Source organism: Lemur catta, chromosome 11 (assembly GCF_020740605.2).
Source record: "Lemur catta isolate mLemCat1 chromosome 11, mLemCat1.pri, whole genome shotgun sequence".
In the NCBI taxonomy this organism is placed as follows: domain Eukaryota; kingdom Metazoa; phylum Chordata; class Mammalia; order Primates; family Lemuridae; genus Lemur; species Lemur catta.
This window is the reverse complement of record NC_059138.1, coordinates 61,303,518-61,330,039: the sequence shown is the minus strand read 5'-3', so window position 1 is coordinate 61,330,039 and position 26,522 is coordinate 61,303,518. Positions and strand designations below refer to the sequence as shown.

Here is a 26,522-nt window from a genome sequence, read left to right as displayed (position 1 = left end):
ATTATAGTCAGCGCACTGCCCCTTCCGACAGATCATTGAAAGGCTTCTTTAATTGAAGGTCCAGCTGAGCAGCTTCTAGGATTACCAAGTTTTTGTAAAGCATCTGTTAAGACAGTGAGACTCTGCGTGTCAAACTACATCCCGGGAGCTGACCCCTGGCTGTGTGACTGCCGGTGGCATCCAGGGTAACGTGGCCGCAGCCAGGGCGCGGGGCGCACCGCGGGCCCCTAGGCCGGGCAGGGCGTGGCCTCCGGGCAGCCGAGGGGGCGGGAGGAGTCGCCCAGGGCAGCGCGGAGGCTCGCGTCTCCATCCGTGGGAAAAACTGGCTGCGCCCCAGAGCACGGACGTGCAGCTTCCCTGGAGGCCGAGCAGGAACAGACTCAGAAAATCCAGAGAGCGCGGGGCTGAGGGCTGCGGTGGCCCAGTCCCTCGGCACCGGCGGCCGGGGCTCCGCGACGCCTTCCGGCCCGTCCGCGGCCGCCGCGATGCCCGGCGGAGCCTGGGCGCTGGCGATGGCGCTGACGCTCCTGGCCCCGGGGGACGGTCGGCGAGGTAGGGCGCCGGCGGGTGGGGCGCAGGGACCCGGTCCGGGCCACAGGGTTAGGGGCTGACTTCTCGGACAAGCGGAGCGTCCCCGTGCGTCTTCATGGCCACATCTGATGTTTGTTCCTCGCCCACCTCTGCTGTGTCCCGCCGCTGCCTTTGAAATGGTCATTTTACATCCTGGGGCTTTTCAATTTTGCGCACAGGCCGTCGTGCCTGCTCTCCTTCTCTAAGACCCCCCGCTTGGTTCTGGGTTCTGTTTTTGTTTGTTTGTTTCCTGCTGATACCCTGCTCTTTAAGGTCCTTTTAATTTACTACAAGAAACTTTTGCTGTATCTGCCAGGTAGCCTAGCAAGGGGATCTAAATGATCAGAAGAGAGTTCAGTTCCAAACTGCAAGATTTCTACGTCCTCCCACAGCCCCGGAAATAATTAATTGGTGAATATTTTATCCCTACAATAGATCACTACGTTAAGTTTTGTGTACTGCATTATATTTTTGTATATCTGTTAGAATCAGTTTTGCTACTGTAAAAGAAATTCCTATGGAGAGAACACTCCCCTCCCACTTTTTAAATCCACAACAGAGAAAACTTAGTTCAAAATACAGTGAAGTTTACAAAACAACGCTCATTAGCCCTTCTGCTTGTTTTTGTGTTCATACAGATAGGAATATTAAATGAAAGTTGTCTTGCTTTTATAGTGCAAGTTTTCTTATGCTTTTCAGAAATAAATCTGATCTGTGGCAGCTTGAAAAAAATTATGTATTAATACGTTTTGTGGATAACGGTTCAGAGTATAGTTTTGTCTTATTGTCTTGTTGATCTTAATCCGTTTTACTAGTGTAAGTTTGCTGTGGCAAAAAGGAAGGTCAAGCAATCTCCCATGTAAAAATTTAAAAAGAGTATTAAAACTTAATTTATTGGTTATTTCCTGAAATGATAAACGTTGACAAGGCATCATTTATCTGTGCCTTCTTTGGTTTACTTACAGTTTCAAGCAGGTCTTTATGATGAACTTTAAAAATACCTATTATGACATATTACATATTCATTACTGTTAGATAAATTTTTACAGAAAACAATTGAGGAATTGATTTTGGTTTAGAAACACTTCTGTAATTTAAAATTATATAATAAATCTTTGAGAGGTTTTTTAGTTAGATAAGATTTTTCCCACAGTGAAACACTTTAATAATGATTGAATTATTTCTTTAATATTTCCATTTCATAGATACCACCTTTATTATAGTGTTTTCCTTCAACAAATATAATATATAGTATTTGGAGATTTTCTACCTACTGTGTCAACAAGATTCCCTGGTATCCAAATAAGGACAGTTCCTTGTGGTACTTATTATTTCAGTAACTTGGGAGTAGAGAGAGACACCTCAAACAAGAGCTGCATTTCTGGGATAATTCTGTTTTCATCGCCTACTCTTCCCTCCTCTTTTAATACTGAAAAGAAGAACTTTCTGTTCTGCCTCTGTGGATTTGAAAGAGAAAATATCTATCTCCCAGGCCAAAAGACTGCTCAGAAAAGTTTCCCTAAAAATCAAAACAAAACAAAAAAATTTACAGAACTCGTCCTTTGTCGATGGTCTTTTCTCATTTTTCTTTCAGAACTGCGACCCTCCACCCCATTCCTTTTCCTGTGCTTAGGAGATAAAGAGGGACTTCCAATATCTTAGCTAAAAGAAGGGAGGAAGAGCAGGAGGGATTGAGGGAGGTAGGAAGGAATGAATGAACAAAAGAAAGTTTAAAAACTTTTTACTCTTTCCTGCATCAAGAATGCAGAAAACTTCAGAATGAGGGTGCTTTATGAAAATTAGGTTGCCATTAAAAGATTAGTTCAATTCATTGCATTCAAGGATCTGGCAGAGATACACTGTTCTGGCTACTTGGTGGGAAAGCTAGTCATGGAGGGTCAGCAATGTTAAGTAGGGATCAAATCTGCAGGTGGTGGGCGTAGGCCAGGAAGGTGGTTCCTAGCAGCAGAGAAACCGGGACCAATCAGGGGAAAGGACCGGAGGACAATGCAGAACACCTGATAATCATTTGGTAATCATGTGGTATCCCACACTTCCTGCAAGCCCGCCCACGGACCGGGCCAATAAAAGGAAACCACCTGGGAGTCCTTAAGTCTTTCTCCACTCGTGGAGACTGATCCGTTCCTCTCTCTGGAACGTATTTTCACTTTGGGTAGCTTCCTTTTTTACTTTCACTTTGTATAGTTTCTTTCATTTCTGTAATAAACTTTGTGTGGGATTGCTTTGTGTTTGTGATCACTCAGTCATGGGCTCAACTTGGTACCAGTACTAACTCTTGACACTGGGAACCGAGAACCAGAGAATATCGACGTAGACCTAACAGCAGAGGGTCAGTAATAGCATTCAGATCTGGAGGTCCAGGGATAAGGGGAATCCTTGTAGGGCCTGTGACTGCAGGTGGTCAGAATACACAAATCCTGACACAAGAGCAACCACCTCTATTGGTTGATCAAATTAAATGAAAATAAAATTGTTAAAGCTTATGTACTTCAAAAATGCATTTTGAAGATTGTTGTTGATTTGTTTATTGTATTTATAAATGCAAGTTAAGTCACCTTTGACTTACTAAGAGACTCTGACATTTCAGATGGTCTCTATGTGGAATAGTGGGCTTATTTGCTTTATTTTTGTTTTTGGAAACAATTCTAATTGAAGACTGAACTAAGTCAACTAACAAAACACATTATATAAAATTACTTGTCTTTCTTTCCTTCCTAGCTCAGGAATGCTCTCCTGGGGGACACCAGTTTCTTCGGAGTCCCTATAGAAATGTCCATTTTGACTCATTGCACCTCCAGCAGCAGCCGGCTGTTCAAGAACTGATATGTGACCATTCCCTCTCCCCCGGATGGTATCGATTTCTCATCTTTGACAGACCTGCTGAGATGCCAACCAAATGTGTTGAGGTATTTCAACTCCTTAAGAACTACATGTACTTTTCCTTATTTTTTAAATACAAATATTGAATATTCTTACAACCAATTTATTTCTCATGCTGAAATATTATTTTAATTTTGTATCAGATTGAGTTAATCCAAAGGAGTTTTCCCACGTTACCTAGTCTAATAATAACAGTAAGAACAGTAATAGTTAAAGTTATGCTCCATGCAGTCCACAAGTGACTTTACCTAGAATAACGTATATAATTTTCACAAGTCTAGGGTACTATTTGTCATCGTTATTTCCACCAAACAATGCAGGAAACATGCACCGTTCTCCTAGAGTCACTCAGTTTTCTGGTCAAAGAGTCAACTTTTGAACACAGGTAGTCATTCTCCAGGACTTAGGTGCTTAACCACATGTAGCCTGCAACCAGTAAAATGCTGTTTATGTCAATTGCTGCCTGACACTGCCATTCTTAACTGATGGCTAGAAACTTATAGGCTCAGCACCTCCTATTCCAAGACTAAAGAGAACTCAATTTGGCAGAGAAATCTCCAAGTATTTCCTGGTCCCAACCTGGAGACTGTGCATCTGCAGAAAATTCGGTACCATGGAGCTATGTGGTCTCATTCCAGGGAAGCTTCCTCCTCAAACCCACAATTGTGCAGACAACATACCTTGTTTTTCTTTATAGTTGTGAATACACAAGCATGTGCCTTTCAAACACATCATGTTTAATTTTGTCTATTTTTGAACTTTTATACATGAAATCACATAGGCTGTATTTTTCTGCAAGGTAACTTTTCACAAAGTTTGCTCTCCTGACCCACAAGATATGATTATTATTCTTATCATGGCAATGCCTTGTTTAGTGAACTAGCCCGAGTGGCTGCTTTCACTCAGGGAGCTTTGATGAATATATTGGCTTTCAAAATGCCTCAAAGAATAAGCACGTGAAGATGGCCAGGCGCGGTGGCTCATGCCTGTAATCCTAGGTGGCCAAGGTGGGAGGATCGCTTGAGCTCAGGAATTCAAGACCAGCCTGAGTAAGAGCAAGACCCCATCTCTCCTAAAAATAGAAAAATTAGCTGGGCATTATGGTGTGCACCTATAGTCCCAGCTACTTGGGAAGCTGACGCAGGAGGATTGCTTGAGCCCAGGAGTTTGAGGTTGCAGTGAACTATGATGACAGCACTGCACTCTAGCCCAGGTGACAGAGTGAGGCTCTGTCTCAAAAAAAGAAGAAGCAAAAGAAGAATAAATGCAAGACTTGGTTTCTTGGGTATTCCTCGGCTAGCTTGCATTTCTTTTCTAGCTACTTCTTGAATTTCTATTGAGAATTTACTTACCTTTAGCATGATTTTCCAATGCAAGTTCCACCAATTCATTCACAGTCCTCATTGAGCTGATGATACTGTCATTAAATAGACATTATCTCTACTTATGAAACTTTTGACTGGTTAGCCTTTCAATTCAACTCCTGTTATTGCTACCACATTTTTATCCACGTCATCTTAGAATGAATGAGACTAAGTCTAAATCTCTCCAAAGACTAAGTGCATCAACTCAGCATCCTAAGTTATAGGAACAAAATGGTAAGGGAGGGTTTTAACCTAACATTTATTTTGCAACTGATATTATACATTCCCTACACTGGTGGACGTTATCACCTATCACTCACTAGATCTCTCAGTGATGCTAGTGTTACCTCATTATGAAGATGTGGATGTACACATTGAGTTCGCATCCCATGACCAACGTCATGTACCTGGGGGGAGGTGGCACAATATGAGCTGTCTTCTACAGCATGAAGCCTTCTCCATGTGTTGCAGCTGACTCGTTTCCCGAGTGAGTTCTGGCACAAGCGGTGTTCGGTTGTGACAGGTGGCTAATATAGGCACTAAATAGGTCCATATTGTGCTTGCCAAATTACTGAAGGTATTTATCATCATACACACTTTTACTCTAGATAACCATATACTGTGTTGGGTGTGATTTTGCTCTTTAAAGTGATTTTGTTTTAACCTAGAGGACAGGCAGCTACTAATGACCCCTGGAGTGAGACCGTACTATATAAAATTATGTCTCATTTTCCCTATTGTTGTCCACATTTTATGAATTTTGCAGAAACAGGAATTATTTTCCTCTTAGGCAATAATGTAAAAAGGCCTCAGGAAAGACATTCAAATTTTGACAATGTTTAATTTTAATTTATGGCTCTGTGGCTAAATCTTATTTTCTCTTTTTTGTTTGCTTATTTATCACTTTTGGGACATTTCGTTGGTAAGAAACTAAAAAAAAAATATCAGAATTTAAAAGTGAAGTTCAAGAAAATTGGGGGAAATTCACTACATCCTTAAATATTTGTGTTTCTTTCCTTTGATTAAATTAGTTATAATTGATTCTAGAACCTCACACAAACGCAAAGGGGAAACGGTTTCCGTGGCTTTTTCTGGGAGATCAGCTAGCATACGACCATGCTGTGCTCCGTGGTGTCCTCAGGCCTCACCCTCGCATTCCCTTCTTGAATCAAGACTTTAAAGCATTCAACTGGGAAGTCAATAGAGTTTGTTTTCTCTGTAGGATAATACATGTCTGTTTAAATAAATTTCTATTTGTGATGTTTAAAGTAATACATGTGCATTACAGAAAACTTAGAAAACAAAGAACAGAAATGGGACATTTATTTGCAATCCACACACACAGTCATAACTACCAATAATATTTGCTATTATTTCCTCTTATATTGTTTTTTAAGGTTCACTCTATATGTTCAATTGCATAACATACTTTTTTTCAGTTACAGTTATTGCATTAGCATGTGCCTGTGTTATTATAAATTCTTTCATAGAATTCTTGAAAATAATATTCTGTCATAAGTGTATACTATATTTAAATCATTGCCATATGTGTGCACATTCAGGATTTTGCTATAAGTAATTCTTCAATTAGCAAATGTACATACAATTATTGTTTTAATTTTAGTCTGTTTAGTAAGATTGATTTTTTATAAAATTAAAATTAGTGAAGTTTAATGTCTTTTTGAGGTTTTGATAATATAATTAAGTTGTTTATTTAAAATATAATGATAATTTGTAATTCCAATAGCAGTAGATAAAAATACCTTTTCAAAATGGAATATTCTTACATATTCATTAGGCATCTGTATTTCTTTTATGAATTATATGTTTGTATACTTTGTCCATTTGTAGTCTTAGAGGTTTTTTTTTTTTTTTTTTTGAGACAGAGTCTTACTCTGTTGCCTGGACTAGAGTGCCATGGTGTCAGCCTAGCTCACAGCAACCTCAAACTCCTGGGCTCAAGCAATCCTCCTGCCTCAGCCTCCCAAGTAGCTGGGACAACAGGCATGTGCCACCATGGCCGGCTAATTTTTTCTACATATATTTTTAGTTGTCCATATAATTTCTTTCTATTTTTAGTAAAGATGGGGTCTCACTCTTGCTCAGGCTGGTCTTGAACTCCTGAGCTCAAACAATCCACCCGCCTCGGCCTCCCAGAGTGCTAGGATTACAGATGTGAGCCACCGTGCCCGGCCAGTCTTAAGAGTTTTTAAATGGATAATATTCCATGGTTAAAATAAAATAAAAAATACAATAATATAACAATAAATAACATGCTAAATATATTAGTTAGAAGTAATTTTCTTCTTATTTAACTCTTATTTATTTTATATTTTTAAAATTATTTAATCCTATCTATCAATCTTTCCTCTATGATTTTTCCTTTGCTTTTAAGCATGAAAATAATATTAGGAATTATAATATGGTTAACAATTATTGAACCATTGCTATGTGGAAGTTGCATTATATACATTATTTTATTTGTACCTCACCGTAGGACCTTGACATGGGTACCACTATTCATCTAATACAAAAGAAAAGGATTTTGAGTGCTTTACCCAGGTCATGCTTTAGTATGTGCCTGGTTCTTCCCAAATTATATATAGCTTCTCCTTATTTTTCCTGGGTTAATTTTCTATTTAATTCTATTTTTCATCTGGAAATGACTTTGATAATTGGCTTCAAGCAAGGCTTTAACTTTATTTTCTCCAAATTGCTAAATGTTCCATTGCCAGATTTTGAACAATCCCTTCTTTTTTCCTGATTTTTGTTGCCTCCTGAACTATGCATTAACTTCTTATATATACTATTTCTAGCAATTTTGCAAGAAATTTCTAAGATCAGTATGTCTTTGTACTCTATGTTGAGATTAGATTGACTTATTTTGTCTTAGAATGTATCATCTATTTTAGCAAATTATCCAAGACTGAATTTCTCTTCTTTACAATGCGAATGTAACAAGTGGAATACAGGTATTTACACTGAATATATTATAATATATAAATAACGAGGTGTCTACCCTTAAAATTAGTATTCCTTACAATTACTTTTTCTCGTATAGTTCAGGTTCAAGTTATTAGATTTTTTAGAAACGATGGAAAATTTAATATTTTAAAGGCTGTTTAAAAGAAAACACAAAGTTGATATATCTACCATGTGTGAAAATACATTGGATTTTCAACTTTCGTTTTCTCTGATGCAAAAGGTGAACCACTGTGGAACTCAGGCCCCCATCTGGCTCTCTCTGAGGGATTCAGAAACACTGCCGCCTCCTGGGGAGATCAAGCAACTGACAGCTTGTGCCACGTGGCAGTTTTTGTTCAGCACTAGAAAGGACTGCTGTCTCTTTCAAATTCCGGTGTCTGTAAGAAACTGTGGGGAATTTTTTGTGTACTTACTACAACCCACTCAAGGATGCATGGGCTATTGTGCAGAAGGTAAGAAAATATCAATAATACACATGAACTGCTAATTATGAAACTGTGTGTTCATGTGTTTGTACTATCCTCTGGATAAGTTGTATTGAGCTAATGCAAATCTCAGTAAGAAACTTGGTCTACCATTATCGCTAGATTGAAGCTAAATTTCTGTCTTAAATTGGCCAGATTTGTTTAGAATTCTTTGCCAAGATCTTAAAATCCTCAATGAACCTAATGATTGTGTGTTAAAAATTCTTTTGTTTCCTCAAGCCCTTTCACCCTTTAATTAAGGGATGAAGAATGGTGAGTAAAAATTATCATGAAAATATGTACTTTATATCATTTCATCTTTCATTAACCGACATTTATTGAATGTGTATCTTGTGTCAGGAATTATTTTAGGCCTTGGGGTTACAGTGATGAGCAAGACAAAAAGAGAGAAATCAAGGACAGTATCTAGGGTTTTTGCTTGAGCAATTAAGATGGGAAAGACTAGGGTACAAACACATCACCGTGGGGAGAGGGAGGATTCAAGAGCTCTGTTTTGGTATCTAAGAGGGGATATGACGTTTGCAGACAGAGAATACACATCAGCTTCAAGAGCATGACGCTGACCGTGGTGTTGACTGGGGATGTTGTGGAATAAAGATCTTTGCTGGGAGCTCCTGTAACACTGCATCGTAGAGCTCCCCACAGATAATTAATGAAATTTTTTGTTTTCTTTTTCTCTGTACTCTATGACTATGAACTCTTTGAAAACAATGTGCCCTTTACATCAGGGTCTCATGACCTGGTGTCCTGAACAAAATAGGGATTCACCAAATGCATATCTGAGCCACTCGTTTAGTGGAAGGAGTAGCCCAACTCCTCCGATGTAAGAAGCTCAAAACCACATAATGACAATTTTTGCTTCGACTGTTTAGATAATAGTGAAGCTAATAAATGAGGAATTTATCTTACAGGTTTGGGAGAAGGGTGAGTGTGCTCATGTGTGACCAGTTATGGAAGGAAAACAACCCCTAATGTATTAATATTATCTGGGCTCAACCATATATATCTAGGAGACTGAAAATGCTGGGAGATAGTGCTGTAGACCAGTGTTATCAAAGTAGGCAAACACTTGATCCATCAAACAATAATTATTTGGGTAACACTTATGATGAACATTTTTGTCCTGAGGTTGTTAGGTTCTCCAAACTGGCAAACCCTGAATAACACAGATACAACAAAATAAATAATATAATTTACTTAGGTATTATAGTAATTAAAATGAAACGTTGTCTTGGGTTTTAATAACCAAATATATATAAAATATATATCCAGTCTTAAAGAACATTTTTCTCATCATAGCTATGGAATTTGAACCAGTAATGTTAGAACAATTAATTCCTTTAAGTTTTTAGCTTTCTTACCTCTCGAAAATTTGTCCTGATGCCAGCAAAAAAACTTAAGTTTTCTCTTATGGTTAATTATTTCTTTGAAAATGTAAAAGAACAATTTTAATATTTGGGGGAGTTTGTAACACATTCTTTTTTCTTAACAGCAATGACAAGCACCCCATAATATTTCCAAATGACTTCTAAAGTTGATGTAAATATAGCATCATTGGCTAAAATCTCTAAGCAAATAAGACATTATTGTCTGCATGACAACAGGGACTAAAAGATAATGTTCTCAACATATCATTTTATTATTTCATTGTTTTTGGAATATATACTACATTTATGAAAAATAAAATTGTTTAGATTTGCTTTATCATTCATTGCAAGGCAGTAGTTGTATCTGTAAAAAAGAAATGATTTACAGTTGTTGTTTACTAAGACGGAAGTAAACTTATAAAATTTATTAATTTGAACAAGTATTTATTGGCAATATTCCACAAGTATAATAATCCACTGATTATTTCACACACTGTGCTGCTGGAGGCATTCCTTTTTTCCAACCAACAGGGCAAGTCCTTCTAGAGGAATGAACAAAACAAATGTGATCCCTGACCTCATGGCACAGAATTTTCATGCAATTACAAATTGCAATTAATGGTATGAATAAGATTAAAAATTGCTGTAGAAGAGAACACCAGAGGTGAGTAGAGGATGTCATTAGTAATGAGGTGTCACCAGAAGGAACCTCTTCTGACAAAAGGGCACTGATGCTGAGAGCTGGAGGGTAAACAGCCCTTGGTCAGACAAAGAGTGAGGGGAAATGGCAACAGCAGCAGGTGACAGGCCCTAAGGCAATAAGTGTATGTTGTGCCTACAAGAGTGAAAGCAGGACAGAAATATTGGATCTCAAGGTGTGAGAGAGCATTACGGAACATGAGTATGGAAGGGCAACAAGCGTGATCATTTAGAGAGTTCTGTATTTTGTCCTCTGTGCATTGAGAAGACTATGGAGAATTATCCTGAGGGAGTGAGCTGGTAAATCTTCACAGTCCTCACAGCCTGTTTATTAAGGAGGGGCAGCATCTACTCAGTTTAGTAGAGCTAGTGCCATTCATTGGGAAGGAGAAAGTCTGGAGAGGTTCATCAGCCTCATTAGTTAGCCAAGATGAGATATTTTGAAAAGATTAAAAAATATTTTCCAGTATTCTTATCATAAAAAGTAGTTAATTTTTGTAAAACTTCCTGTAAAACTACCAAATGTTTGTGGAAAATTCTGTTTCATGGAAGATCAATGATTTACCTACATTAGTTTAAGAAACACTGACAACTGTTAAAAATGAAAACAAAACTTTCAAACCAGAGAATACCATAAAATACAAATAGTCATTTCAACAGAGATGTTACGGTTTACATTGAATTTTAAAAGTAATACTTAAAATTTGCATTTTATGACACTCCTTCAAAATTTATTTGTTGCTTTGTTAATGTCACTACTGCCCACTCATTTTCTCAGCCTTAAATATTCAGAATTACCTCTTTTATCTCCACATTCAAATCCTCCATATATTTAGGGATAGGGAATTTCTGGGAGACAGTAATTTTTTATTCTTAATGTGTAAGTTATTAAGCAGACTTACTGTCTTCTCTGATTTACCAATAAAAGCTTGCCTTGAAATACCATTTAGAACTTGAATTAGACTGCATAGATAGCAAACAAAAATGACTGTCACTTAACCTACTTCAGAGTTTCTTTTTCTTACTTACCAAGTATGTGGAGCAGGTTTTCACTGCTGATGGTGATTTGGCCACTTTACAATGTCAGGCTGAAGTTTCCGTGATTTGCTAATCTTTTCCTTCATGTTGACAGGATGAAGATCCAGTTATAGCCTTTTTATCTGCATTTTAGACAGAATAAAAAAGAAAGCTGAAAAGGTGAAGGAAAGCTTGTGCTAACTGAAACTTACTCCCTTTGAAAGGGCTTATTTGGAAAAAGCCTTATCACAACTACTTTAGAAGCATTTTCAGGCTCACCTCTATCTTCAAAGGCAGTCTGTCAAATGTTGCTTTTTACTTGGACATATTGCTGCCTCTAGCCAATATATCTTATCTTAGAAGCTGTATTATTTATTTTAAAAATCACCAACAGTAAAAATTAGAGAGTAAGATTTCACTTTAACAGTAAGTTCCCATGAAGATTTTTTATTATAATTCAAATATGTACATTTACATGATTTATTTATCCTTAGAGATTTTGAAAAGCCAAATAAGAAAAGAAACATTAATTCACAATCATACTTAAAATCAAAGCCATTCTAACAAAAATATGTATATATTGGGAATGTTTTATCTTAAGGAGAATCCATGGAAATACATATATTTTTTACATTTTCTGTATTTCTAATTCACAGTTTAGTTAGGTCCTTATAGTACGTATGAGGTGGCATTGTGTTCATTAAAAGTAGGCTATTCAAAGTTAAAAATGTATATTATAACCTCTAAAGCACTCACTAAAATAAAACAAAACATTATAGCTTATCAACCAAAAAGGGCCATAAAATGGAATCTTAAAATATGATCATTTTTTTAAATGCAGGAGAAGATGAAAAATGGAACACTTTCACTTTTAGGTGAAAATATTTGTGATGTTAGGTTAGACAAATATTTTAAAAATATAACACCAAAATTATGATTCATTAAAAAATATAACTTGAACTTCCTCAAAATTATGAACTTTTATTCTTCTGATCTTTGAAACACACTAGAGAAAATGAAAAGAGAAGCCATAGCCTAGGATTAGTTCATACATCTAATGAAGAACTGGATTCAAAATATATAAGTAACTCTCATATAAGTAACTCTCAGAACTCAATAATAAGAAAACAACTTCATAATAAGATTTGAACAGACACTTCTCCAAAGACATAATGGTACACCATGTTAGAAAATAATTTGGCAGTCTCTTAGAAAGTAAACATATACTTCTCATATGACTCAACCATTTTATTCTTTGATATTTACAAAGTGAAATGAATGCATACATCAATAAAAAGTTTTCTACGTGTATGTTCAAAGGAACTATATTCAAAATAGCCAAAACTAAAAACAACCTACATGTCTATCAACAAGTTAACAAGTTATGATAAGCTCATACAATGAAATACTACTTCCCAATAAAAAAAAAAAAACTATTGCTAGACCCAAAACATAGATGAATCTCAAACATTTATGTAGAATGAAATTAGACAAAAAATACATACTGTACAATTACATTTCCATAAATTTCTGTAAAATGTAATCTAAACCTAGTAACAGGGGAGATGAGTTGCTGCCTGTGAATGTGGAGGAGTGGCAAGTGGAAGGACTACAAAATGACACTGGGAAACTTTTAGAGGTGATGGAAATGTTATTTTGACTGTGGTTATACTTTAGTGGGTGTATTCATATATCAAAACATCATAAATTATACTTCAAATATGTCCAGTCAATTATACCTCAATAAAGCTATTAAGAAAGTGAGGATAGGAGAAATCCCAAAGTAAACAAGCCATATGGCCATCATGGCAGAGTAGAGCAAGGGCAAAAATGTCTAGGAAAGAGGTTTCCTAGCATGCTGGAAGTATATCGTTGAGGCCATTGCAATGGAGTGGGATGCATGCAATAAAAATCCCTACTCTATGGACAGAAAACAGAAACTCAGAGGAAATAGGCACTTGCCCAACATCACGGCTAGTGAGTGAATGGTAAAGCTAGATTAATCTCAGGAAGCTTGCATGCTCAACTAAGATGCTCTCCAACCTGTCATTGATATCTCTCCAATTACAAGTTTTTGCTCCATCCTCTTCCTCTTCTCCATATCTTGCACTTGTTTTCTCTGCTTGGACATCTTATGAATCTTTACTGCTTCGTGATGCAGATCAAGCATCTCCTCTTTACGGCTTTCCTTGTGCTAACTCAGGCTTAGCTGTACAACCCAGCAGTGCTCCACTATTGTACTTAGGACCTCAAGTATTCCACATCTCGCATGCTTTGAAATTAGTTTTTTACTTGTTTGCGTCCTTTCTTGTCAACTGCTACTTTGTGATAGTTTAATGATTGCCATATGTTTGAATCAGGAAGAAACAAAAAAGTTTGGAGCCAAAATGGCTTGCTCTTTCTTTGCTAACAGTTTCTAGGGATTCTTAATTGTTTAATCCTGGGATTAAATCTTTTAGACAGGATGCTGACTGCATTTCTATAAAAGCAACCTGGAAAAAGAAATAGTAGAAAGAACAAAAGACTGGAAGAACCTTCAAGTAAAGATGAGACACAATTTTATGGAGTGCTTGGACAGGAGAGCAGTGTATTTTCGCCCGATGTTTTGTAGAAATACTACATTCTAATATATCAATGAATTACCAAGGAACTGGCACCAAACCAACTATTGTATAAATTTCTGGAGATTATAATGTGTTTCATTTTTATTTTTTAAATAGACTTCATTTTTTAGAACAATTTTAGTTTCACAGCAAAATTGAGCAGAAGGTACAGAGATTTCCCATATATCCCCTAACCCCACACATGCATACCCCCCCATTATCAACATCCCCCACCATAATGGTACATTTGTTACAATTGCTGAATCTGCACTGACACATCATTATCACTCATAGTCCATAGTTTACATCAGGGTATGCTCTTGGTGTTGTACGTTCTATGGATTTGGACAAATTTCTAATAGCATATGTTCACCATTACAGTAGCATACAGAGTAGTTTCACTGCCCTACAAATCCTCTGCATTCAGCCTATTCATCACCCCACTCCTCCCAAGCCCTGGAAACCAAGGATCTTTTCTCTGTCTCCATAGTTTTGCCTTTTCCTGAATTTCATATAGCTGTAATCATTTAGTATGTAGCCTCTTCAGACTGGCTTCTTTCACTTAATAATATTCACCGAAGTTTCCTCCTTCTCTTTTCATGGCTTGATAGCTCATTTCTTTTTAGCACTGAATGATATTTCATATTGTCTGGATGCACCACAGTTTATTTATCCATTCACCTACTGAAAGTCACCTTGGTTGCTTCCAAATTTTGGCAATTATAATAAAGCTGCTATAAACAACATTCAGGTTTTTTTGTGGAAATAAGTTTTCAACTCCTTTGGGTAAATACTAAGGAGCATGATTTCTGTATTATATCATAAGAGTATGTTTAGTTTTATGAAGAACTACCAATCTCATTATTAAAAGGAAAAAAATGTATTATGAAAAGAAATAAAGAAGACAGCTAAGAAAAGTCTTATTCTGTATTAAAACATACTTCTCCAAGGAATTGTCATCTTTGATACATGTAGATTTATAACTTGATGTCCAATTGAATAAATATACAATCCTTACCTTTTGCAGCTATTCCTGATGTAAAATTACACCCATGTGGCCCAGATGAAATTGAAATGGGAGGGGGCTGTGTCCGTAAGTATTACATTTTGTTTTTTAATCATGTATTTATAAACTAGCAATTTCAACAAGTATTTATGTTCTGTGGCTTTAGATGTTGAATTAGGCTAATATTTGACATAGCCACAGTCTGGTGGATATCAAAAATAAAAACAAATTTATTGTGCCTTTAAGAAATAGTCTGAGAGTTGGCAGAGGTATGGAGCGTTAGGCAAATATGTGTGTATATTGATTGAATCTTTCATGGGAAAATTTGGCAATTCATCTCAGCATTCTTAAAAATCCACATATATTTGCACCTAGCAATTCTGCTTTTAAAAATCTATCTTAGAGAACTATTTGGGAAGTATTCAAGAACAATAGTTATAACACCATTTTTCTAATAATGTGAAAAAAGAAAAAATCTTCAAATACCCAATAACTTCTAATTGATTCAATACTTATGATACATAAATAATGACAAAATATTTTGCAAATAGCTTTACAATGTAGAAGTACATTCATTGACATTAGTAGATATTCATGGTATATAGTAGCTAAGAAATCAGACTGTACAGTATAATCCCATTTTTTTAGGAATCATTGCATTTGGGCCAAATAAGTCTTGAAAGATAAACATCAACAATGTTAAGGTGGTCAAAGTTTTTCTCTTCCTTTCAATATATATATTATTTTGTTTAATGTTTTAAGTTTATTTCACATATTAAGAAATCCCCCGACTGTAATATTCCTTAAAGTAGATCAATCGAAATAGATAGTCTAAGTGATAAAATGTATGTCATCTACCTACAGGACCGGCAGAAGTTAAAATTATTTATTGAAACATTGGCCTTTTCATGGGGTCTGTTAGCCAAATCTGATATTCTAAAATGAAAGAGAGACTGTCGACATATAATTAATATTATTAATTAGAGTGTTTCATATGGTGAAATAGCTATAATGACATAAAATAAATCAGGATAAGTCATATTATGTTCAGATGCCAGGTCTAAAAATTAATATACTTTGTCTTTTAAAAAGACTTTTATAATAATCCTTAAAATAAATTATTCTGGGTTGATTTCCTACATGCATAAACCAGAGAATGTAGAGGAAATGGACAAGTTCCTGAAAACACACAACTTCCCAAGACTCAACCAGCAAGAAATAGAACTCCTGAACAGACGAGTAATTAACAGTGAGATTGAAATAGTAATAAAAAACTTCCCCAAAACAACAAAAAAAGCCCTGGACCAAATAGATTCACAGCCAAATTCTATCAGACCTACCAAGAAGACCTTGTCTCCATATTACAGAAATTACTCGATGATATTAAGAAGAAGGGAATTTTCCCTAACTCATTCTATGAAGCCAGTATCACCTTGATAGCAAAGCCAGGAAAGCATACAACAACAACAAGAAAAAAAAATTACAGACCAATATCCCTCGTAAATAGAGATGCAAAATCCTCAATAAAATACTAACAAACCTAATTCAACAGCACATCAAAAAAATAACCCACAAGGACCAAGTGGGGCATCGTCCCAGGGATGCAAGCAGGGTCCAACATCCATAAATCAGTAAATCTGATTCACCACATAAACAAAAGCAAAAACAAAGACCATATGTTCATCTTAATAGATGCAGAAAAAGCAATTGACAAAATTCGGCACCCTTTCATTTTAAAAAGCTCAACAAACAAGGCGTAGAAAGAATATATCTTAGAATTATAAAAGCCATGTATGACAAACCCACAGCCAACATCATATGGAATGGGGAAAAGTTGAAAGTATTCCCTGTAAGAACTGGAACAAAAGAAAGATACCCATTGTCACCACTTCTATTCAACATCGTGCTAAAAGTCCTAGCCAGAGCAATCCCTCAAGAGAAGCATATTAAGGGTATCCAAATTGCAAAAGAGGAGGTTGAACTCTCACTCTTTGCTGATGATATGATCTTGTGTCGGGAAAACATCAAATATTACATCAAGAGTCTCCTGGACTTGACAAATAAATTTAGCAAAGCCTGAGGATATAAAATCAGTGTATATAAATCAGTAGCATTTCTATATACTAATAACAGTCAAGCTGATAGTCAAATCAAAAACTCAATACAATTCACAATAGCTACAAAGAAAATAAAATACCTAGGAATATACTTAACCACAGAGGTAAAAGATCTTTACAAGGAAGTCTATGAAACTCTGAGGAAAGAAATCACAGAGGATGCAAACAAATTGAAAAACGTATCATGCTCATGGATAGACAGAATCCACATTGTTAAAATATCCATACTACCCAAAGTGATTTACAAATTCAATGCAACCCCTATCAAATTACCAAAGTCATACTGCACAGAGCCAGAAAAAATAATTTTATGCTTCGTTCAGAACCAGAAAAGAGCCCAAATAGCCAAAGCAATCTTAAGCAAAAAGAAAAAATCTGGAGGCATCACAAATACCAGACCTCAAACTATACTACAAGGCTATAGTAACCAAAAGAGCATGGTATTGGTATAAAAATAGAGGCATAGAGCAATGGAACATAACAGAGAACCGAGATATAAAACCATCTACCTACAACCAACTGATCATTGACAAAGCAGACAACAACATACACTGAGGAAAAGAAGCCTTATTCAATAAATGGTGCTAGGAAAATTAGATAGCCACATGCAGAATAATGAAACAGGAACCCTATTTCTCACCACTCACAAAAATTAATTCAAGATGGATAACAGACATAGATCTAAGGCATGAAACTTTAAGAATTCTAGAGGAAAATGTAGGAAAAACTCTCCTAGATATCAGCCTTGGCAAAGAATTTATGACTAAGACCCCAATGGCAATCATGGCAACAACAGAAATAAATAGGTGAGATTTGATTAAACAAAAAAGCTCTGCACAGCTAAGGAAACAATCAACAGAGAAAATAGACAACTTACAGAATGGGAGAAAATATTCACAAGCTGCACATCCAATAAGGGCTAATAATCAGAATTTATAAACAACTCAAACAAATCAGCAAGAAAAAAACAACTCTGTCAAAAAGTGGGCAAAGGACATGAACAGAAGCTTCTCAAAAGAAGAAAGACAAATGACCAGTAAACATATTAAAAAATGCTCAATGTCAATAATCATCAGGGAAATGTTAATTAAAATCACAATGAGATATCTATCACCTTACCCCAGTCAAAATGGCTTTTATTAAAAAATCCAAATCAATAGTTGCTGGCGTGGATGCAGAGAGAAAGGAACGCTTACACACTATTGGTGGGACTGCAAATTAGTACAACCTCTATGGAAAACAGTGTGGAGATTCCTTAAAGAACTAAAAGTAGACCCACCATTTGATTCAGCAATGCCACTATTGAGTATTTACCCAAAAGAAAAGAAGACTTCTCATCAAAAAATCACCTGCACTCAAATGGTTATTGCAGCACAATTTACAATTGCAAAGACGTAGAATAAACCCAAGTGCTCATCCATTCATGAGTGGATTAATAACATGTGGCATATGTCTACCATGGAATATTACTCAGCCATAAAAAAGATGAATTAATACCTTTTGCAACAATCTGGATGGAACTGTAGGCCATTCTGCTAAATGAAGTATCTCAAGAATGGAAAAACAAACACCACATGTACTCACTATTAAATTGAAACTAACTGATGCATACACATTTGCACAGAGGGAAGTAAAACTCAGTGGAAATCAACCAGGAGGGAGAGGGAAGAGGGAAGAGGGGAGGAGAAACGAACCTACTAATGGGTACTATCAACATTATTTGGGTGATGGGCACCCGTGTAGCCATGACTCAAGCATTACAAAAGTGATCTATGTAACCTAATCCATTTGTACCTCCTTAATATTTTGAAATAAAAAATTAAAAAAATAAATAAAACATAATATCTGAAAGTACATTTTCCCCACAGAAGAGAGTTAAGGTCTCAGAATTTTTCAAAATCTATTAATACATAACAGGGCTGAAAGATTAGTTTTATGATTGTCAAAAAATTATCATGTATATGATAGAAAAAATGTTTCTAAATTTTAGAAAATTTAAAAACTTATTTTTAAAAATTTTCACTCAAATATTTTTCTATTTTCTAAAACAGAACAAAACAATGCAAAAACTTACTTAGAAACCTTTCTTTACCCAGATGTAATTTTGCAAATTACCAGAGTCACAAACTTTAAAATCTTCCTATGAGTTCTAGAGGCAACTTCAAATTTATTTAACCTCAGAAAATGAAAAGTATAACACTGCTTTTTAATACTTGACCTCTGCAATGAATACTTCCTTCAACCAAGAATAATAATTAGCTGAGTTATAAGATAAAATTATAAGAGTAAATTAGAAAGTCATTTCCTTTTACAATTCTATTTTGCTTAATAACAAGAAATTATATTGTACTAAACCTTAATTTTATTTGTTCCATCTTTTAGAAAACATAATTGCTTAAAAATGTAAATTACTTTTATTTTCAAGAGCTAGACTTTTCAAAGGCAGATATTCAACATGCTTTGATATAAGCTTGATGAGCTGATAAGTTTGCTTGGCTATCGATATTAATATTTGTGTGATTACAGGTCTCAATGTGAATGTGCAACTTTTTTATTGCTTGAAATAATCATTTTTCTAAATTTATTTTAATTTTTCTTAGGATAAATGCTAGAGTTATATAGCCATTGAGTGCTTTTTCCTTAAGCCAGTCTCCATTCTTTAAGAGTCCCAGTAACAAATTCTGCATTTTCTCCCACCAGGTCAGCTGTCTGCCTCCTTGCCACCACCACCTCCAGGAAGGCCAGAGGTTAAGGTGGAATTGATTGAGTCCAGACTTTTCTGTAGGTGTGCTTTCGATGTGTCCCCTGCAAACAACTCAGTGGGATTTCTCATAGCTTGGTCTAGGCTTTCTTCTCAAGAAATCAAGGAGGAGCTGAAACAAGAGACCACAGTTCAGCCATTCTCTCTTTTAGAACTTGATGGCATAAATCTCAGACTTGGAGATAGGGTATGTTCAAAAACATTTGGATTTTCTTTTGTTTTCATGAATGTATTGATTTTCAAACATAATTTTTTTTATTATATCTTAAAAGTAGATTTTGTCCCCAGGATATAAAATACTAATGTTTTTCTTGTCTTTTCCTTGGCACTTGTGCTAATTCTAATGATAACTGGATGAGTTAGTAATCTTAGTGGCTATCTATGCATACCTCATTTTAGCAATTTGCTGATTATTATTGATGAATTTTTATAAATATATGTTTCTTTCACATTTTAAAGTGATATATTTTATCCTAGAAAAAATAGTTTAATTTTTAATGATGTTAACTTTGTCCTCCTTTAGATACATCTTGAATACAAAGTCTGCTGCACTTTATGTTGAGGTTTGAATAAGTAATATTTTATAATGATGGAATTTTTCTGAAATACTATGCAAACTTTAAGTTATTTAGTTCTTTCATTATCTTATGCACTATTAAAATTTAAAATTAAGAACTTAAAGATAATAATTTACACATATTTTCTCCAAAATTTTATTGCTGAATAATTATTTGATAACTGTATTCATAGATATTCTGTAGTGCTTCTGTCTTTTTCTTGGAGAAACTGCACATACAAAGTTTAGCCGTTGAAAGCCAAGAATTTTTTGCAGGCATTAAGGTAAGTGGCAGTGGGGTTGGATCAGAAAGATAATTCCTCTGAAATTGTGTTTCCCATCACAGGCCTCATCACAGACTAACTCAGAATGTTGAGACCCAGGGGTTTCTATTTTTGAAGAATAATCCCAATAATTCCAATACACGACAAAGTTTGAGGATCCCTGTTAATGAACTGAGGCTGGGATATACTTGCATTTCTTTATTAAAATAAAACAAAAGCTCTATTTCCATAATTTATTCCATCATGTTACTAACAGTTAGCATGTCAATATTTAGTTAGCATGCATTTTGAAAGACAGGTAGCAGGCAAAGTAGTAGAGCCTCTGACTGGAGTTGAAGTGACCTAGAACTCAGGGACTTTTAAAAATTATTTTTTAATTTCAAAATATTAAGGGGGAACAAATGTTTTTGTTATATGGATAGTTTTTACAATGCTTTAAGTCAGGGCTATAATTGTACTCATCACCTGAATATTGTTCCTTGTACTTGTTAGCTAGGTTTTTTCCCTTCCCTCTTCCCCTCTTTTCCCTTCTTGATTTTCAATTTTTACTTCTTTCTGTGCCCATCAATTAGTTCCAAATTATTAGAGAGTACATTTGGTGTTTGTTTTTCCATTCTTGAGATATTTCACTTAGGATAATGGTCTCTAGTTCCATCCAAATTGCTGCAAAGACATTAATTCATTCCTTTTTATAGCTAAGTGGTACTCCGTGGTATACACATACCAGAGCTCTGAGTTTTATGGACTGCAAAGATTGAGCCAACTAAACAAGGCAATATTTTATAAGGTTGTTGCTAGTAGCACTGGGATCCAAAAATCGATGAGCTATTCCAGAAGATGAGAAAAGGTGACAGGAAACTCAGAAGTGGTAGAAGGGGAGGGGGAAATATCAATAGGTCCAGGCAGACCAGCACTGTGCACTGGGGAAGTCTCACCCATAGGACTGGAGTTTGACCTAGACTTATTCCTAGTTCAAGGACAAGATGGGATCATTGACAGATTGTGAGAATAGGACATGGGACCAGGATAAACTCTGTTCCTTAATAAAGTCCATGTATATACCATAGTGAACAGGGATGGAAGTAAGAAGAGTGGACCACGTGGTCAGAATAGCACAACCACAGTGTCAGGAGAAGCAGAGGTCAAACCATGGGAACACAGGAATGTTTTACTTTGCATTGGTGAGCACTCAGCAGACAACGTCAAGGGCCAATGTTTAGCCGCCAGGTACTGTTTCTGAATAGGCTAACAGGTAGAATGTTTAGTGCTAAGAAACAGCTGTTTTGAGAGGTAGCCAAATCTTTTTTTTTTTTTATTTCAGCTTATTATGGGGGTACAAAAGTTCAGGTTATATATATTGCCCATGTCCCGCCCATCCCCCCGAGTCAGAGCTTCAAGTGTGTCCATTCCCCAGACAGTGCGCCTGGCACTCACCATGTAGTTATACCTCCATCCCCTCCCCCCACCCCCCACCCCCGCCTCAGTCTGATATCCAATTGGTATCATTCCCCAATGAGCATTTAGGTCATGATCAGGGAAACCAGTTTTCTGGTGAGTACATGTGATGCTTGTTTTTCCATTCTTTGGATACTTCACTTAATATAATGGGTTCCAACTCTCTCCAGGAGAACCAAAGAGATGTCATATCACCGTTATTTCTTATAGCTGAGTAATACTCCATGGTATACATATACCACAATTTACTAATCCATTTGTGAATTGATGGGCATTTAAGTTGTTTCTACATCTTTGCAATTGTGAATTGTGCTGCTATAAACATTCGGGTACAGGTGTCTTTGTCATAGAATGACTTTTGTTCCTTTAGGTAGATGCCCAATAATGACCAGGTTGCAGCAGTGCTCAGAAGCTGAGATTTCATATAACAACAATAATTTGATTAATGTATTAAAAATACTTACATTTCTAATTGGAATGCTGAATATTAATCCCTAAGAATAACTGGACTCTTGGAAGAAAATAGGAATCATTTTTTTCTCTCCATTCTCCAGCGCCATTGCAGAACCAGAATCACTAAGGCAGCATGTGTTGGGGAACCAAATTGATTCTAAACTCAGCAGTGCAGCAGCTCCATGTACTCTTCTTTGTGTGCTGCTTATATTTTTATGAGTTTCATTTTAATTGGTCTTATTTAGTTAAAAAAAATTCCAGTGCTTATAGCTGTGCATGGTGGTGCATGCCTGTAGTCCTAGCTACTCGGGAGGCTGAGGTGGGTGGGTCCCTTGAGCCCAGGAGTTTGAGGCTGCGGTGAACTATGATCAGGCCACTGCAGCTTGGGCAACAGAGTGAGAACCCATCTCTATAATAAAATAAAAAAAATAGATAAAATAAAATAAGGTAAAATAAAATATAAAAAATTCCAGCACTTAAGTTATTACTATCTCATTTAGCAAAATATGGACTGTTGAGAAAATACTTATTCAAAATTAAACCTTAGAAATAAATTCTATTTTAACATAACTTCTCTACGTATTTTTTTATACCAGCTACAACCTGAATTGAGCACTATATCAGAAGATGGGAAAGAATACCAGTTAAGGATAGAGAGCACAGTTCCTATTGTTTGTTCTGAATTTAGTGAGCTTGATCAAGAATGCAAAATTTCATTAAAGCTGAAAACTATTGATCAAGGTAATATACTAAATTCATTTCATTTTATTATTAGACTTCAAACAATAATTAATGCTTTTTTCCCCCTCTAGAAAAAGTCGCTGGAGTGTACTCATATAATAAATTATGCTACATGTTTACATCAAATTATAGATCAATCATATGAATAATATTGGGCCAAATTCATGATTGCCAAAGCAATTCACATTTATTCTTCCTGGGCTGAAAGCATAAATAAAAAATAATAATAGTGAACAATCTCCTCTTCATTATTATCTTTCTCTTACCCCTCTTTCTCCTCCTATTTTTCTCATCCTCCCACTTTTTTTTCCTTTGCTTTGCTTTTGGAGATTAAGGGACAAACTGCTCTTTAAGATTTTCCAAATTGTCCCCAATGAGGGAGTTATGATAAGCGACATTGAAATTACAAGCTTATGAAACATAGATCTCATAATGCATCCTTTGGATTTCTCTCCCTAAAGAAAGCTTATGTTTGGGATTTTTTTTTTCTTAAAATTCTTCTATGTAGTTTACTAATTATTTAGATATCCTGATGCATGGCCACATGTATATCACTGTCACAGCCCTATAGAGGGAGCAGAAATCCTCCCACAGAACCCACAGAACAAGATAAAATATGAGAAGACAAACCATGGAAACAGTGATTGGGTTGATTGAGTTCTTTTTTACCCCTAAGCCCCTGATGTAGAGATCAAAGCAAATAAGAGATACAGAAATGAAAATATAACCTTTAAGAGAGTTTACAATTCTGTGCACATACCACATATCTTTTCACTATAAAACATGACATTTTGTTTAGTAAATATACCAAACACAGTGTATCTACATCTTGACATTTTTATTATACCTAATTAAATCAGAGAAACAAGAGGAAAAAAAGCAAGGAGAGATAGAGTCTCATAGGAATGATGCACCCAAGAAAAGAGTTGGATAAGGAGCTAGAAAGAGGAATTAAGAGAGGTCATTATAAGATACTTGACAGTAAACAGGTTTAGATAATACCCAGCTACTCAGATTCAGGAGCACACATGAGCAACATTATATTTTGAATTAAAGCCCAGAAATATGAAATACGAAGGTACACACTCTCTCTCAATCTATTTAATACAATTCTATTTCAAGCTACCTCTGAAAATCTTATTATGCAAATATTCTTATACTGTGGGTTATTGGGAAAATAGGAGGAGGATGATGTCATTGATACTTTTCAAAATGGTGTTAGGTAAAAATTTCCTTCAGTTACAAGTATAGTTTAAAATGTGTTTGCATGTTTTCAAATCTTTCAACAAGGAAAACATTGATATAATAATATAAAAATAGCCTAAATATATGCCTACATTTTAGAAGTTTGCATGTTCTTATTCTCTGTCAATTAAAAATTGTTTCCTTTTTTTTCTTTAGGAAAATTTGGATTTCATAGTGTATATTCCTCATCTTGTCTTCTTTAATTATATTTCCATTAAGTGTCTACTTTCATGGGGAACAAGTTGGTCTCTCTTAGTGTATTTTTACACAGACTATGTTGCTTATTCACAGACTTAAAGAATAACTTTTGGCCCTCATACCATAGACTCAGGAAAATGATGTCATGGGCTGTGTCTAACTCAGACATCTAAGCCAGAAATATTCCATAGTCACCTTAGGAAGCTGGTTAAGAGTTTGGATGTGATTTTGATTTGCATAGGAAAAGTATATATTTCTAGAAAAATGCATAAAAAACTTTTTTCAATAATTTTAAATCTAGTACAGTATAACTATATCTGACCAATATAATTTTATACCTAAAAATGTGTGTAAGAGAAAAGAAAATTTTTAATAACATCTTTCTTTCTCCTTGATTCTGGGAAGGACTTTGAAATCATTAATTGGATATGAAGGCATACTTCCTTTGTGGCTAGTGTTGAGGGAATCTGTTGTTTTTATTTAGTTATACAAATTCCTAGACTTCCTTCCTCCTCCTCTGTTACCATTTCATTTCCAAATTATTTTTCTTAGTCTTTATTCTATAGGTGAGGAGCATCTCAAGTTTCTGAATATGTTGGGACATTTGGGTGGTGATAGGAAATAGTTTATTACTGATGTGAGATCATCTTCATCTGTTTTTATTTTTCTATTTTTTAAAGCCATTGCTATTATTCAGCAATGGATGGAACATGAATACATGCCATAAGAAATATGACAGAATTATCTGGGCCCAAGGTACAATTCTTAGGCAGAAAGAAAGGAAATTATGTTTCTTAGTGCTAGAATTATATATGTACACACACATATATATAACAAAAACAAGGATAAATTTTATTCATTGCTTTTGAATGTTATCTAGATGCATATGGATTTATAACTTTACTGAAAATAGTAATATGTATGTATATATTGAAGTTAATTATTTGTAAAAACCAGGTAGATTTAATAGTTCTGGTCTAATTCAGTCAAAAATTGCAACCATATATATATATATATATATATATATATATATATATATATATATATATATATATTTTTTTTTTTTTTTTTAGACATAATCTTCCTCTGTTGCCCAGGCTAGAGTGCAGTGTTATGATCACAGCTCACTGCAACTTCATATTCCTGTACTCAAACGATCCTCCTGCCTCAGCCTCCTGAGTAGCTGGGACTACAGACAGATGCCATTGTGCTCAGCTAACTTTTTTACTTTTTGTAGAGATGAGGTCTCTTTGTATTGCCCAGGTTGGTCTCAAACTCCTGGCCTCAAGCAATCCTCCCACCTCGGCTTCCCAAAGTGCTGGGATTACAGGCATAAGCCACCACGCCCTGCCACAACCATATTTTTTAAGAAAGAAAATAATTTAAGAATAATTTTTCAATTCAGTGTCCCACATTAATCAAGTCATTACATGCTTTGATTAGTGTATTCCTTTAGGAAAATCTTCAACCTTTTTTTTTTTTTTTAAATAAAAACAGGTAAAGAACACCTAGGCTTAAATTTGGCACTGTCTTCCTGCCATGTGGACCTTCATCAAACATCATCCTGTGTGAATGGAAGCTGCAGCCACGCTTTGGTGCACTACACAGCTGTAGCAGATTTTTCTCGAGATGGAGATAGAGTTACAAACATTGTAGTGCAACCTATAGTCAGTGAGGATTTCCTGTGGAACAGCTACATTCCAGACAGCATCCAG

The 26,522-nt window shown here is 35.5% G+C and overlaps 1 protein-coding gene across 2 annotated transcripts in view; it reads left to right on the top strand.

Annotated features, from left to right (window-relative positions):
- Nucleotides 1-335: 335 nt before the first annotated feature.
- Nucleotides 336-26,522, top strand: part of VWDE (von Willebrand factor D and EGF domains) — a 62,761-nt gene continuing 36,574 nt past the window's right edge. For both annotated transcript variants that reach the window (XM_045564027.1, XM_045564025.1), the window contains exons 1-8: nt 336-543; nt 3,310-3,497; nt 8,041-8,272; nt 15,019-15,084; nt 19,815-20,062; nt 20,626-20,715; nt 23,220-23,364; nt 26,305-26,522. In XM_045564027.1, coding sequence (XP_045419983.1) covers nt 486-543; nt 3,310-3,497; nt 8,041-8,272; nt 15,019-15,084; nt 19,815-20,062; nt 20,626-20,715; nt 23,220-23,364; nt 26,305-26,522 — 1,245 coding nt within the window. In that variant the 5' untranslated portion in view covers nt 336-485. The remainder of the gene's footprint in view (nt 544-3,309; nt 3,498-8,040; nt 8,273-15,018; nt 15,085-19,814; nt 20,063-20,625; nt 20,716-23,219; nt 23,365-26,304) is intronic.